The following is a 15,781-nucleotide window of genomic DNA, read 5'->3' on the forward strand; positions in this document are numbered from 1 at the left end:
ACAGCAAAAAGAGGATATTGGACTTGGGTAAAGCAATGTGATTTTCATTTCCTCTTTTGATGTTATGCAATGCTCCTCCACCAATTTAACTGTGGGCAAATAAACATACATACATATTCAAATACTTGTGAAAATGACAGAATAGAGCACTGATTACAGTAAATGAAAAGCTCTTGTAAACTTTATTCATTTCATACACAGTTTGCATTTCACTACCACTCTGCCAACTTTTACTCACATGACAACATGAGTAGTCTTCCTGTACATGAACTTCACATCAAACTTAAAAAATGGTGAAGTTGGTAAATTCTGGATAAGCGCAGTTATGGCTTTAAAAAAAAGCTTAATTATGGGATGTCACAATGCAGAACCTTTATATTATATTTATTAAGAATAGGACTTTGGATAGTGTTGCTTCAATGTCAGTTCCTCTTTCACTAAAGGGTAGTACAGAGTACAATTATGGAGTGTTGTTCACACGCAGAATCTTTTATTGGCTCTAATGAACATGAGAACATTCAACAAGGTGCTGCTCAGACCCCACAGTGTAACAATGTAAGTTGCATGAATAATCTATATTTCCGCTTCATATCATATGTATGCTTGTGTCAGAATATGTGGAACATCAAGGATGGAGAAGAGATAAACTGTCCGAACTTTGCACAGTTCCTGATAGTCACCACTAGATGGAGACATTATTCTCAAACACCTTTTGCCTGAGCTTCTCAATTTAGGCCTACCTGTGATTCAATGAGTGGATGCACCTGATGGTCACTTGATTCATTAAGTATTTAAACTGAGCTGAGACTGACTTCAGTGCTTAGTCATGATGGACCAGTGTCTGGTCGAGTTCATATGGTGGACTCCTGTTGAGCTGAATTTATGTGTGAACAGGGTAGGAATTTCACGGCCACGGCTGTCGTTGCCCCTTGCGTTGGCCGTGATGCCCCTTTGAAAATCAGAGGTTTACAGGCCACGGTGGCATTGGTGCCCCCTTCTTTCAATATTCTGCTTTGCGTCTGACTAATAGTGATTTGTATTTAGTCTATGGCCTGTCAAAATAAGCTTAGTATTCACAACGCAAATTAATTTAGTCTTCATCCACGCAGTGGAGAAAGTGACAGCGCACGGCAAGAAAGAGAGTGCATCCAAATTCACCCATTCTTCTCAGTTGAACTACTTGTGAAGTAGCCTACTCATCACACAGACATCACAAGTATCATCCTTGTATAGTAAACATCAGGATAACAAGACCTTTAATTACCTCCAGAAAGAAGAAATCTAGTGAGTATATAAAGCAATAGACAAACATGTTTTGCATGGAGTTTTGCATGGGTTATGATGTGAACTTTGTACATTTAACAGTCTTTGAGGTAAGATCTGAGATCTTTATCCTTGCAGCGCTTACACCAAGTCACCCTATAATGAGAGAGAGAGAGAGAGAGAGAGACAAAGAGTGAGAAGCAGAGAAGCATGTGTTGTGAATGTAACCAAAAACTCAACATGAGTTTGTCTAAAAAACAGAAATGAACCTCCTATATGAGAAGAAAATATCTGCATCTTAAACTACAATGAAAGACTTAAAGGACTGTTCATCACGCTCTAGAACTATTTTGGCAATGCCTTAAACCATTAATATGAATCCTTTTGACTTTAGCACTTTAGCATCAGGTCAGGGCACTTAATATGAAAGTCGAAAGGATTCTAAACAATTGTTTTATAGTTTTTTTGGGGGGGTAGAATCTGTGAAGAGTGTTCACATCTGGGCTTTTGTTCTTAGAACACTGGTAACAGTGAATGAAAAGCTCTTGTAAACTTTATTAATTTCACTCACAGTTTCCATCTCACTACCACTCTGCCAACATCTAGTCGCATGACAACAGGATTAGTTTTCATATGCATGAACTTTATGTCAAACTTAGAAAAGGGACACGGTCACTTGTATGCTATGGCGAAGATGGGGAAATTCTGGCCAAAAGCAATGATGATCATGTGGCTTAATTATGGGATGTGACAATGCAGAACCTTTAAGAATAGGACTTTGGATAGTGTTGCTTCAATGTCAGTTCCTCTTTCACCAAAGTGTAGTATTACAAAGTACAACAATGCAGTGTGGTTCACACGCAGAATCTTTTATTGGCTCTAATGAACATGTGAACATTTTCCAATAACAAGGTGCTGATCAGACCCCACAGCCAGCAACATAGGAGCTCAAGTCCTGTCCCTGACAGTGAGTACGCCAGGCCACCCTGCAAGAGAAGGGAAAACAACACATCAAAATAAACTCCACACAAATTATAATAAACTAATGATTAAAATGTAGACAGATTTTAGGAAATGGGGAAAAAAGATAATTATATAAGCTTTGCTATATTTTTAAACCAAATATTCAGAATATTTCAAACTATCCATGATATGATGAAATTAGGCTATACATGTACAGTACAAACTAACATGATCCATTAGGAATCAAAAGCCATTGGATCAAGCAACAAATGCTTGTTATTCCCTCGATTTGTAAATTGTAGGTTGTTCCCCCCCCCCCCAGGTTTGGCTCTTACCAGGCACTGATGCCATTGGGGTCTCTCACGACACGCTTGGCACACTCAATGGCCACACTCAGATTGGGGTTCAGCAGCTCTGTACAAATAAACAAATGACTGAATGAACAACATATTTATTAATTATCAATGAAAGAAATTTATTTTAACCCTGAGCATTAATCTGAGCAGAAAGAATGCAAACATCAGTTCCACAATATCATAATCTCTCTTTGAGTCCTCACTAACCTGAGCAGCTGATTCCACAGGCATTTGAGGTTACTGAGTGACCATCGTTGCACCACCAGCGGCTGTTGATCTGGAAGATTCCGTAGTCAGTTGATCCGTCCGAGTCGTGGTGAATGGCATCAGTATTGTAGTGAGACTCCCATTCGGCAAGGCACATCCCTGGGAAAACCTCTTGACACTTAAACTGCAGATATCTTACACCAAAATGCAGCTTTCTGCATTGAATAGAGCTAAAAAGACATTAAAGCTTCTGAACAATCTATAAGATGAATGAAAGCTTGACGATCAAGGGTTAAACATTTACATCATATTGAGATTTAAGGTCACTTGAGCAAGAATGGAAAGCCCGTTTTCAGAACAACACCAGTATCCCAGTGTCCAAAAACAACTATTTACAGTTGGCAAGACTAATTCCCCAGTAGCCATCCATTCCATTAGCCTTGAGTATCCTGGCCAGCTCACAACGGTCATACACCTCAGCGCAGGCCGAGGCCACCAAGAGGAGAAGCACAACAGCTCGCATGATGCTCTGGGTGTCTTTTTTGAAGAAGAAACACTTGACCGTGATCTGAGGTAGGCTACCCCTTTTATATATGTCAGTATAATACTGACTGAATGTTGTATGTGTGTCTTTAGATCTTTAGATAAGAAGTTAGTCCAGTCAGGCTTATACTTCTGTTGAACACAATCAGAGTCAACATGATAAGTTTATATTTAGAGATACTCAGCGTTTTTTGTGCTAGCTCTGGAATATTTTGATAAGGGAGCATTTACTGGAGTTGAGGGGCAGAGAGCATGCCCATGCCACACTTAAAAAAGCGGGAAGGAAAATAACTTGGTCACTTAACAATCTCCTGTGGCCATTGTTCAACAATCCAGCCAGTTGTTGCCAAGTATTACCGAGTCCTTCAAGAGCTTCATGCTCTGTAAACAGGAGTTTGAGAGGGATGTATGTTTACAGTCCAAGGGCAAGTCCAAGGTCTTGCACAATCCAATGTACAAAACTGTTTCTGGTGATAAATTATCCTAGACTTCCGATCACAACTAACCGATAAGGGTTAATGATAATAAATTGCAAAATGCTGATGTGAATTATAAATTACTTCAAACCTTCAAACAAAAACCTAATAACTATCCCCATTCCCCACACAAAACAAATGTGGCTAACTGCAACACCAGTATGAAAGTTATCAACTCTAATGAAACAAAGTCAAAACAACACCTGATCATAGCAGAAGCATTTCTACACTACAGAAGTAATACTCTTTCATAACTGATGTGATGAAAGTGCTCTTTGTTGACAACACTGTTTTGAAGACAGTGTTTGTGTACGTTAGTGAAATCAGGGAAAGTCTGACAAGGAACTGAAACTCAAAAGAGGTAGTTGGATCCGTCTGCACAAAACTAGGTTTTGATATGCAATCCTCTGCCACTTGACCTTACATACAGTACACCATTTTGCTTAAATGTATCAAAGCATTTGAAACAAAAAATATATAAATGTAAAAAAGTAAATTACTTTTAAATATACTATAATGCAATAATAAAGCCTAGTCAGCTAAAAATGCAATAAAAAATTCCTGTGGAATTAGCCAGATATGGTGTTGCTACAATCATTAATTAGTGCCGATCATTTATTTCTTTGGGAAAAAGTGCAAAGCCTCTTCCCCAAAAGTCGATCAAGCTATCTACTGATCAAATAGATACATTTTCCTTTGGACAAAAGGGTAAAATTATGGCAGGTAGGACAGGGCCCTGGTGTACAAACTGCATGACATGCATAGGGCTTTGTGGTAGGGTATTAATTACAAATGTTACCTTAGCGCCCCTCTGTGGTAGTATAATGTAATGTTACCCAAACATAAGGGCAGATGCAACAAGGTCCTCTTCCACATGTGCCCACTAGATGGCAAAAAAGGCAGTGAAGGACTTAGATGTCCAGAGATGATCATAGTCGGATGGGTCAGACACTATTGCTATACCTTGCCATTTTACACACTAGTGCAGTGCCCGTTCAAGCATGCTATTCCTGTAAAAAAAACTGTAGCCCAATTACATGCCCACTGGTAGGCCTGCTTCAAAAATAGGATAATAGGGAAACACATAATTCCAGCTAGGCATTCAATAATGAATACTGATATTATATTGAGGGGCCATGTGCAGTGAGCAGAGTGCAGTGAGCACATGGCTGCATGTGACATTTTTTACAGATCAAAATAACAGCTGTTTTGAGTCAAGGCTATACAGTAGCCTATGTTTAGCCTATTGAATAACTTGATGAGTAGAAAACACTTTTTTGGAATGATCATATGAAATTTGCAACAATGTGAAAACAGTATCTGGTAGCTGGTGACATCACGCTCTGTCTGCACTCCTTGTCTGTAGCTCATCAAAATTACATAAGCCATTAAGTTTTCCGTGAAGACTATATGTCTGGCCTATTGAATAACTTGATGACAGAAGGACAAACCATTTTGTGGCATCATCATATGAAATTTGCATATGTGAAATAGTCTCTATCCTATTGACCTCTCCAGAATAAGTCCCGCCTCCGTAACTTCCGTATCCATCCAACTTCCGGGCGTGGATTGTCTATGAGAAATAACATGGCGTTTCGAAATATCATACCGGTAAAACATCTGTAGGTAGCGAAGTTGAAAAAGCTGGTGGGCAGATTGGCCTACACACTTCTGCCATATAGTTTCCACTGGATTTTTTGATTGTCGGTGCCGTTTAAGTAGTATACTATAGACTATACTACTTAAACGGCACCGAAAATCAAAAAATCCAGTGGAAACTAGATGGCAGAAGAGTGTAGGCCAATCTGCCCAGCAGCTTTTTCTACTTTGTCACCTACAGAGTTTGACAGGTACAATCTTTCAAAACGCCATGTTATTTCCCATAGACAATCCACGCCCGGAAGTTGGATGGATACGGAAGCTAGGAGGCGGGATATATTCTGGAGAGGTCTATTGCGTGCAGACGAAATTTGAAAGACAACCGTTTATCCCGCCCCTTGGATTGAGCAGTGCCTATGGTAAATTCCCAGACCCTACATCTTGATGTGGGTCTGGCTCCTCAGGCTAGCTAATCATGCTTGCATGTGTGACATTCTGAAACATCCTGAAATTCGCTAGTTTCAATTTTGGACCTTACAGTCGGAATTGTCATAAAGACAGTCCAAAGTAGCCTGGGCTATTCGAAGTGTCAGTTTATTACACATCGTTTTTACGTAATTTTGAATAGCCACTGCATAGGCTACCCGTGTTTGTTGGCGTGTTATTGAAAAATCCACGGAATCATTTTATACAAGCACACTGCATAGGCTACAGGGAATCTTTATTGTTGATGTCAGACATAATCATCCAAACATCTTGCATCTTGACTAGGGTTGGGTATCGTTTGAATTTGAACGATTCCGATTCCAATTCCGATTTCTTATTTCGATTCCGGTTCCTAACGATTCTCGATTCCGATTTTTTTAAGAGGCAGGGTAAAAAAAAAGTTTAAGATATTTTAAATGAGCTAGCTAACCAACGGTCTTTCTCAGGGTATCTGCACATTTTCCAAGTGCAAATTTAAAGACTTTTAAGACCTTTTCAAGACATCTAAATGAAACTTAAGACTATACCACGGCAAAAAGATATATATGACTGTTTATGCAATCGTTTTTTTTTCCTACTAATTTTAACCCCCACCCCATTTTGGATGTCTACAGAAGTTACCAAATATATTTTGGCCGAAAGAAAAATAATTGTGTGTGAATTACCTTCAAAGCTACAGTATAAATGCCCAATTTTAGGGTCTGGGCTGCTTGCTTTTGAAGCTGGCTGTAGCCTACATATTTGGTTTTGCTTACTGCTGAGGCTGACTGTTCTTCACCTGTGTCTGAAGTAGCCTAGGCTACTTGCCAAAGGCATGTGCACTGGACTGGATTCCCTTCAATATTTTTTTCAAAGTTAGACTAAGCTATTTACATATTTTAATAAGCCTATACAATTTACTATTTGCATCTATTGTCCAATATGCAGCACAGCAAATTAAAGTTAATCCACTGCTTTACATTTTGCATACCAGTTGTATCTAAACCAACCAAAGCTTGACTGAAACATTGTAAAACCATTGACTTGTTTTAAATGAATTAAGAGACAGGTCCTCCTCGCATGATCCTGCTGAAAACTGCTGGTTTCATCTCAAGCACGCACGTATTATGAACGCACGTTTTTTTTTTATGTAGCCAGTCGCCGACATTCAAAAAATATGCGGTTATAGTTCACAACTTTTGCGAAGTAGGCCTAGCCTACTGGGAAACGCTGGCAAGCAAGCTGCTGACAGATATTACAGGTAGGCTATTATAACGTAGACAGATATTTTCTTCCCTAGGCTAGGCCAGCAACACACGCTGGAAAGATGCAAACAGATCAACTTAACATATACAGTATTTCCTCCTGATTGCGAAGCACTGCACATCATTTGACCAGCAGTCTTCGCGTCCATAGTTTGTTAAACGATGCTGCGTCCGAGCAACGATTTTAGATGCCAAGCGCAACTCCAAAAAGGAGAACAAATGAGCGTCCGGCTTGAGGCTGCGCCGAACGCCGGACAGGGCTTTTAAAATCCATATGTCTGGTCTAAATTCGAACGTATGGCCAGCCTATCGCTCTTTCTCCCGCTCATTCTACCGTAGGCTTCCTCATTCCACGTAGGCTACCTGTATATCTCTCTGGCCTCAGCTACACCACGAAAACGTCAGGCATATTATTTTGTACATAGGCCTACTGTATTATTACCGTTTTCACACCTTTAACCACACCCGTGAAAAACATCTTCACTCTGCAACCACTACACTGCAACCACTACACTTAAATACACGAAACTGGATTGAGACATCACTCGCTCTCTTGCACTCGCTGGCTGTCCCATATGCACATTTAATACTTCTCGAAAATTCAGTTGTATTTAAGACTATTTAAGGATACACGGGAACCCTGCTTTCTGAATGAAATAGTCTGACCTTCTCCATGAATTTTAATTCTATGAACTATGGACTTCTTCGTTGGTGTTCAGCCGTTTCTTCTTCAGGTCGGTGGACTGGGAATCGAAACTAGGAATCGAAATTTAAACTTTTGAACGATTCCGGGAAAATCGCAAAGATAGTCCCGGTTCCAACCAATACTCGATATTCGATACCCAAGCCTAATCTTGACCCGTGCTGTGCCCATACCCTCTGTCTCTGATCCTGCGCTTTGCTGTGGGGGAGTGGCTACAGTAGTAGCCTACCAATATTTTTAACATAGGCCTATCTTTTATATAGCCTGGAAAATCCAGACCCTGATCATCTAGAAAGATTAAGATTCTGGCAAAGAACAATGTAATGGCCCAACTCTAGGGGCGGCAACAAGCATGCATTTAAAAATCTCACTGCACGCAATTGGATAAGACCATGTTTACTGTCCTCCAGCGTTGCAGCGCTGTCTTCATCAGTTTAGCTGGTTTCCAGGAATGTTGGGGTAAAACTTAAGTAACGTGCATCATTGCTCTTGGCCGGAGTGTATCGCAGAGACAATTCCGATTATGCTCTCGGGAGAACTCTGGATTTCCAGGGTATCTTTTATACGGAAGCTCATTCCATTCACTTGAGTCAGAGCCCGTTTACGTGCCGGATCACTCCCTATTAACGCCATTGTACCTGCAATCTGTTGCAGTTCCGCTAGGGGCGATCATGAATAAGTGCAAAAACAACAGGGGTATATGGAGCTAGACGGCTAAATTTGTCTCTTTGTTTGTCATTGAAAAATCGAAGATTTGATTGTGGTTTCTGCAAGCTCACTATGGATTATAGGTCAAAAGTTGAATGAACGAGTAGCCTACTTACGTCCTTTCGATTTCTTAAAGGTTGGCATTAGCTTTCTGCTAATGAATGACGTCATTGACGCATTTGAAAGGCTTTTTAGAACAAATAAGTGACTCAAAAAATATAATAGCCTACTCAGCGGTGTGTATTTTCTCTGTCCCCTCTTTCGCATGCAACATTCAAATTTCTGGGCAAAAAATTATATCCTGAGAAAAGTGGATTTGAGGGGTACAGCTCCATAGACCTCCATTCATTCTGCTCTTATTCGTGAGCGCCCTCATGTGGAACCAGAAAAGGAACTGCAACCAGTTCAGAAACCGGATGTTTCCCGAGAGTGGCGGTTCTCCCTTTATTAGACATTCTCTGCTTGAGTCAAAAAATATCACCATATGAGATAACTATATCTCGTAGCCTAATTATGAAATAATTATCTCTTACGAGATAATTAGCCTATCTCATAATTACAGCTGGTTTGATTTGCATTGAGCTCAATGAGCATCAAACCAGCTAATAGGCTAACTGAAATAACACCCATGCCCATCTGTAGGTATGGTGAAGGGTATGTGATGATGTGGGGCTATTTTAATTCCAAAGGCCAAGGTAACTTTATCAGGATGCACAGTATTCTGGATCCATGAAAAATCTGCCTGTCTCTATAGGTGTCAATACTTATTAAGATCAATTTCCAAAAGATGATTTTATATTCCTCTTTTCAGTCAACTTTAGCATGGGTGCCAACACTTTTGGCCATCACTGTATATGTAGGATAGATTTATATCATCTCAAAACTTATTTCATTATTTGACTCAGTGTATCATCCCACAGTCCCAATGCCTGAGAAGTATCTGAGCTATGTGTCTACCGAAAAATACTTCTAGTGAACAGAAATTTGTTAACATAAACGTCAAAACACTCTCAATCTCACTTACCAAACAGATCAGAGGCCTCCAGGGTCATGGAAGAGGGCCCCTCCCTACAGTAACTAATCTCAGATCATCGATGTAGCCACCACACCACCTTCTATTAGATTTTCTGCTTTACTTTACTTCTGCTTTACCTCTGACTGTAAACTAAATCTTTTTTGGCGTGTGGAGAAAATGCATTTGAACAAATAATTAATCTATAACGAAAATAATTGTTAGTTGCAGCTCTAATCACAATTTCTACCATTTCTTAAAAGATCTTATAAAACAATCAACCAGTCAGTTTGAAGTTTGTGTTTTATTAATGATGTCAAGTGTAAGGTCAGTAAACGTCAGACACAGAAATGCGTTGCAGGGCATAGAGACAGAGTGGGGGAAAAAACTGAAGGCTCAAAAAAGCAGTCAAACTATGCTACACTGGATTTATGAGGCCTAATGTGTACCATACAACCTATGTTCTAAATAAATTACAACTAAACAGTCAAAAAAAAAAAAAAAAAATATCACATTAACCTATCAAGATCAGGTCAAAGTTAGTTCCTCATAGAAGGCACTACAACCTGTAATACAAGTTTCTAATGCCTTTGAACTCATCATGCAGAAGTCAGTTTCACCCATGTCTGTAGAACTTAATGTTTGTTACAAGTAACAGAAAACCTTATATTGATATACCTACTTTCCCTAATTCTGAATATTGTATACTTGTCTCTTATTGGCAAACTCATTGGTCAGTTGTGTGATTACTTATATTTGATGAAGGTCATTGATCAAATCACAAAGTGATATAACTTACATACTACTAAATCAGACTTTGTCCTGAGTGGCAATATTCAACATGATATTTCAAAATGATGCTATTACTACCGGGTAATTGCTGTAGAGTATAATATTGACAAATCCACTGCAATATAATGCACACCATTTTTTTAACTGATAACCTGCAAAGTAAATTACTGCAAAGCTATCCAATGACAACAGTCTTATTTTCCCCCAGAGAGCATTTCCAGTTAAAGTACACAAAACTTACATTAAAGTAGACATTCAGCTGCACTACTAATACCAAAAGACACCCAAAAGGTCCCTTTGAGGGCCTACCAAGATGTACAATATCAACCAACTGAAAGGGGCTTAGGTGCTATCAGCATCTATTTCACATAACAGTGTCTTTCATTTAAAATGGTCTGAAACACTGTATAACCAGTGATGGATATCAAATGTTATCCTTAGCTTAGCAAATTCTTATCTGAACCACAAAACCATTATTAAAAAGGTAAAACACAATGCTGGACTGTTTTAAAACATTGTGTACCAAAAACAGTTTTTCTTTCGAACCAAATAAGGACATGGCATTTCCAACTAAACATGAAAATGAATTTCAAACAAAGGCAGGTCAATGGAAAGAAGGTTTGCTGAGAAAAGTAGTATTTTTTTTTTATTATTGGCTCAGTAAATTTGGATTATTACCTGAACTAATGTACTACCAGGAAAACTGTCTCCATACTTCAAGTAGGGTAGAAACCCTGCTTAATGATTGTCTAGTGTCCTAAGCAGTTGAAATAAACAAAACAATAACAAAATTACATCAAGTTTTTCCCAGGGCACCCTTAGCTCATCCTTTGGTTTCCGTGGCAACGCACAAACATACAGTGTCTCAACATATAGCAAGAGAGAGAGAGATCATGAGAGAAATACAGAGTTTAAAACGTTCAAAGGTTTGCATTTTTTGTAATCCTATGACGAGGAACGGAACATATTAAACAGACGAAACGCAAAGTGATGAGGACGATCACAGACTCTTATAGAGACATTGGAATAAATAATCCCAACATCATCCAGCTGGATGGCTCTTCTTGAAGGAATGCTGAGAGGGAGATTAATGCTGTGTGTGAGTGAGGGAGGAGCTAATCTCACCTCAGGGTTTTCTAAAGATAAGCCTCCCCTGCACAAATCCGCTTCAACATTTTAAATAACCCCCCCCCTCCCATCTTCCCAACGATTGTGTAACAGTCGTGTGTAGTAAGTATATAAAAACAGCGCCACGTCACACACAACGTGCCAGATAAGTTTACAGAAGAGGTAAGCTCACACACTGAGATTGTTACGACGGTGCTAACGCTAAAAATGCTAAAAGAGGGCTAATACTTAACAGAACAGGCGCGCTATATGGGGTCCCCCTCAAAGATGGTGGCTGAGGAGTTGAGGACTTCTCAGTGTCTAAGCAAGTGTGTGCAGTGTGACAGAGTACGCACACACACATACACACACAGCTCTGCAACAGTGGCTATCTTAATGCAACCAAAACCAAATGACAACTTCGAAAAAGATTGGCTATAGTAGACTGGAGCACGCATACGCACACATACAACAGTAGCAGTTTTGAAGCATACCATTTATTGCTAACCTCCACATTTTTGTTTGTTTGTTTCTATTTACCCCACCCATCTGGATAAATAACCCTCTTTTTTATAATTTAAGATTTGATAGTTGAGATTCCTGTTTGAATCGTTTCACAGACCGACGTACTGACAGAGTGGGTCGAGTGAGTTCCGCAGTGGTCGACCCCTCCAGTTGGAAACAGTGCATAATGTAATGGCAGGGACCAAGGAGTCTCAAATCGCCTGGGACAGGAGAGAAGCAACACAAAGAGCTGTGAAAGGGGCGACCAGCTCCCTCCAAGGAACTGTTTTGTTCAGGCCGTCTCCATGGGCGTTCCCCACTCGCCCCCCAAACCCCCCCCCCCCCCCCCTCCACCATCCTCTCCTTGTCCACCGTTCCAGCTCCTTCATGTCTTGTTGCGGGTGAAGACGCGCTCTCCGCGCAGGGTGAGGTGCTGGAGCTGATACTGCAGCACCTCGGTGTCCGCGGCCGGCTCCCTCAGGTTCATCTTGTCCAGGTTGAGGTAGTCCAGGGACTTGGACTGCGCCCTCTTCCCCTTCAGCAGGCACAGAGGCAGGGGCCCGTGCAGGGCCCTGCTGGGCTTGCCCGCCGCGCCCGACCCGACCCCGGAGCCGCAGGCCGGCCTGAGGTAGCTGTCCCCTGAGCTGGGCATGCGTCTCCGCCGGCGGCCGTTGACGGCGGGGATGTCGTACGGCTGGTAGTAGCGGCTCTTGGCTTTGTAGATGCGCGAGGCCCGGTGCAGGCCCACATCCAGGGGCCGCCTCAGAGGGCTCGCCGGCAAGGCCTCTGGAGAGGTGGAGCCTAAGGCAGCGGGCCTGTCCGGTCCGGCATCGGCACCGCCTGACCACTTGTGGGCCAGCTTGAGTAGCTCCTCGCCGGTGGTAAAGCCCACCAGGTAGTTGGAGTTCATTTGCAGGATCTGGTATCCTGAGACAGTACTTTTGATGGGTGAGCAGGGGGTGCTGGAGCAGCGCGGACGCTCCGCCTCGGGCTTCAGTGTGGCCTTCACCTCCGCCGCAGCAGCAGGTAGAACAGATATGGGTGCCCTGGACACGCCACTGACATCCATCTCCATCTTTAAAGACATGACCTGGCTGGTGCTGGAAAGACACAGACAGGGACCCAGAGAGAGACAGAAAGAAAGAAAGAAAGAAAGAAAGAAAGAAAGAAAGAAAGAAAGAAAGAAAGAAAGAAAGAAAGAAAGAAAGAGAGGTGGGTGAAGAAAAAGAGAGATGGAGAGTACTCAAGTATACGAAACAGAAAAACAGATGAGAGAATAGTTAGAGTTTAGAGTAGAAGTGAGAGAATAAGGTAGAGGAGAAAAAGACAGAAAGGTGGAGAGGAGGGAGAGCAAAGCAGACAACATCAGTTACCACAAGCAGTTAGTTAAACCATTTGAGATCTAGGCCTACTGTAGGTTTCACAGATACTCAGATGGTTTGACAGACACATATGGAAAGCATCATACAAGGGTTAAGTGAGACCATCACCTCATTACATCACCCATCCTCCCAGTCCAGCACTGTGAGATTAACAGCCTAGATAAATCCACCTTTTTACCTCCACAGGCCTCAGCTGTATCTTCTATGCAAATACCAACACAGCGACACACAGACGCACGCACGCACGCACGCACGCACGCACGCACGCACGCACGCACGCACACACACACACACACACACACACACACACACACACACACACACACACACACACACACACACACACACACACACACACACACACACACACACACACACACACACACACACACACACACACACACACACACACACACACACACTTTTCCAGATAAGACCACATTAACGCCAACTCAACACACACTGTTCATTTTCTAATGGCCGAGGCCTCAATCTCATCCCTTCTATCTCTGTGCACTCATCTCATCTCGGCCATAACTAGAGATAAACCCTGGTCCCCACCACAACACATGCCATCTCCACAATAACATGGCCATATGGTCGGGTGCAGGACGGCCAAAAGCAAGACACTGGGGGAAAAAAACAGCAGTTGGGGCAACACACACATGAGATCATGATAAAAACACCAGAAGGGCTATAGAGATATGGGTCAGATTCTGTGGATCTGACCCATGTAGTACAGGGCAAGAGCCAAGACGCAAAATAGAAAAGATTAAAAAAGGCAAACGCAGAAAGGATCAAACAACAAAGTTCAAATGAACATGCATGCTTGCTTCATGAAGCTTCCCATTTGGCCATTTCTGACAAGCTAAAAGACATAAATGGAGTAAGACACTTCTGGCATCCTAACCAGAGATATGTCTGTGACTCATCTAAGATCAATTACCCTAACATTTGAAGGAAATAAGGCCTAATTCTAACTAAAGGACAGAATTATTTCCATGCAATCTAGTGTAGCTCAGGAATAGCTCAGGCTTCAGACTACACAAGCTATATTAAGGTTCATTGCCTTTGTAATGGTCCAATAGCCTGCTTGTTTACGGAAGCTTCTGATAAGACTATCCCCACCCATGTGACAATCTGCATGTAAACTAAGCAGTGTGTCACTGGTGTCTGAAGTCATACCTAGCCAACTGTAACATTATAATGGCAGAGATTTCTGAAATGATTTCCACCCAGTGATACAGGCTAGCTTTGAATAGGCCGGGGCCTGGCATTTTTCTTCTCATCACTTTATTTGCCTTCGCACCTCAGATATTTCTTTCATAGTAAAAGGTTGGAAAGGTTAAGGTTGTATAGGAAAGGTTGTATGGACATGGACATGCATTTGTCGGAGTCTGAGGCCTACAGCATGACAACCCAAAATCAAACCATTTAAAATTACTCACACAGACTGCCTTGATGTTTAGTCTTTGATACAATTACCAACATAAACCGTTATTAAATTCCAAGAGCTTGTAGGTGAAGCTAAATCACCTGCAAGCAAAGAGTTAGCTATCCTTGGACTCAAAACAAATGGCTGAACGAATTTGCTGAACTGAGCAGACGGAATGAAAATGTAATTTCATTTCCTGATACATGTTCTGCGCTCTGCCGAAAACACCTGTCATCGTCTCCTGTCATCAGCACAGGGAGCACAGCGCATCGGGCAGTTAGCCTAACGCTAATCCGACTGAAATACTACAATGGGAATACAACTCCATTGATAATATGACCAACGTACAGACGTTATCAGAGAGTTAGGAAAATATCTAATATGTCACAACATTAGCATGCTAATGGCTAGCCAACATCTCATCTCCATTGTGATGAGAAGCCAGTTCTATCCTGTTTTTTTCCCTGGTGCTTGCAGGCTTCGTCCATGTAGACCTAGCTAGCTGATGGAAAAACGCTGAAAACGGACTGGGCCTTTCAAAATATGCTTTGCAAAATGGTTAGTGGTAGACTAACTCTTTTAATAGTGCCAGTCTGTTCCTTTTAGGCGTACATAATTTGGTTTCCAAGTTAAACCATCACTAAGGTGTGAAATATTCACTTGCCCACCATTACAACGAATCCCCAGAATAACGTTATGCTTCAGCTAGGTTAACGTTACTCTTAACAACCTGCCGACAGATATGAAGGATAACAGCTTAATAACATATAAACAACACATGAACACAACATCATTACATTAATAAATTAATAAGAGAGAAAACAGACCTGTTCGACGGCAACGCCACACTGCGCTCACGCCTCTGCTTGTCTGATCCAAATTATCTGTCAATGTAATACAGCTATAGTAGTAACCAGCAGCAGCCAGCCGACGCTTCCGATAGGAGTCACGTGATACAGTAATCTGGGCATGACCTCAGCTGTAGTGAGTATCGATGTTAG

At 41.5% G+C, this 15,781-nt stretch overlaps 2 protein-coding genes across 2 annotated transcripts; both read right to left on the reverse strand.

Moving 5' to 3' along the window:
• Nucleotides 1–2,127: 2,127 nt before the first annotated feature.
• LOC143123200 (lysozyme C-like) lies at nt 2,128–4,029 on the reverse strand. Its single transcript, XM_076284392.1, has 4 exons — nt 3,186–4,029; nt 2,790–2,948; nt 2,562–2,640; nt 2,128–2,249 (listed from the first exon to the last, which is right to left on the reverse strand). The coding sequence occupies exons 1-4, from the start codon at nt 3,310–3,312 to the stop codon at nt 2,183–2,185; spliced, it is 432 nt and encodes a 143-aa protein (XP_076140507.1). The 5' UTR covers nt 3,313–4,029; the 3' UTR covers nt 2,128–2,182.
• Nucleotides 4,030–12,326: 8,297 nt separating this feature from the next.
• Nucleotides 12,327–15,746, reverse strand: macir (macrophage immunometabolism regulator). The gene is made up of 2 exons (XM_076284391.1): nt 15,608–15,746; nt 12,327–13,063 (listed from the first exon to the last, which is right to left on the reverse strand). The coding sequence occupies exon 2, from the start codon at nt 13,048–13,050 to the stop codon at nt 12,349–12,351; it is 702 nt and encodes a 233-aa protein (XP_076140506.1). The 5' UTR covers nt 13,051–13,063; nt 15,608–15,746; the 3' UTR covers nt 12,327–12,348.
• Nucleotides 15,747–15,781: the final 35 nt, after the last annotated feature.

This window comes from Alosa pseudoharengus, unplaced genomic scaffold, assembly GCF_046254945.1.
Source record: "Alosa pseudoharengus isolate Yale_2024_CS ecotype anadromous, Long Island Sound unplaced genomic scaffold, YU_APseudo_1.1 YU_APseudo_1.1_scf_14, whole genome shotgun sequence".
NCBI lineage: Eukaryota > Metazoa > Chordata > Actinopteri > Clupeiformes > Clupeidae > Alosa > Alosa pseudoharengus.

Bases quoted from the DNA above. Each gene is read 5' to 3' on its own strand.
- LOC143123200 (XM_076284392.1), bottom strand. From the start codon at position 3,312: ATGCGAGCTGTTGTGCTTCTCCTCTTGGTGGCCTCGGCCTGCGCTGAG. The intron at 2,949-3,185 runs GTAAATAGTTGT...AGGTTTTCCCAG, and splicing joins GGGAATTAGTCTTGCCAACT to GGATGTGCCTTGCCGAATGG. The intron at 2,250-2,561 runs GTAAGAGCCAAA...CTTCTCTTGCAG, and splicing joins CCCAATGGCATCAGTGCCTG to GGTGGCCTGGCGTACTCACT.
- macir (XM_076284391.1), bottom strand. From the start codon at position 13,050: ATGTCTTTAAAGATGGAGATGGATGTCAGTGGCGTGTCCAGGGCACCC.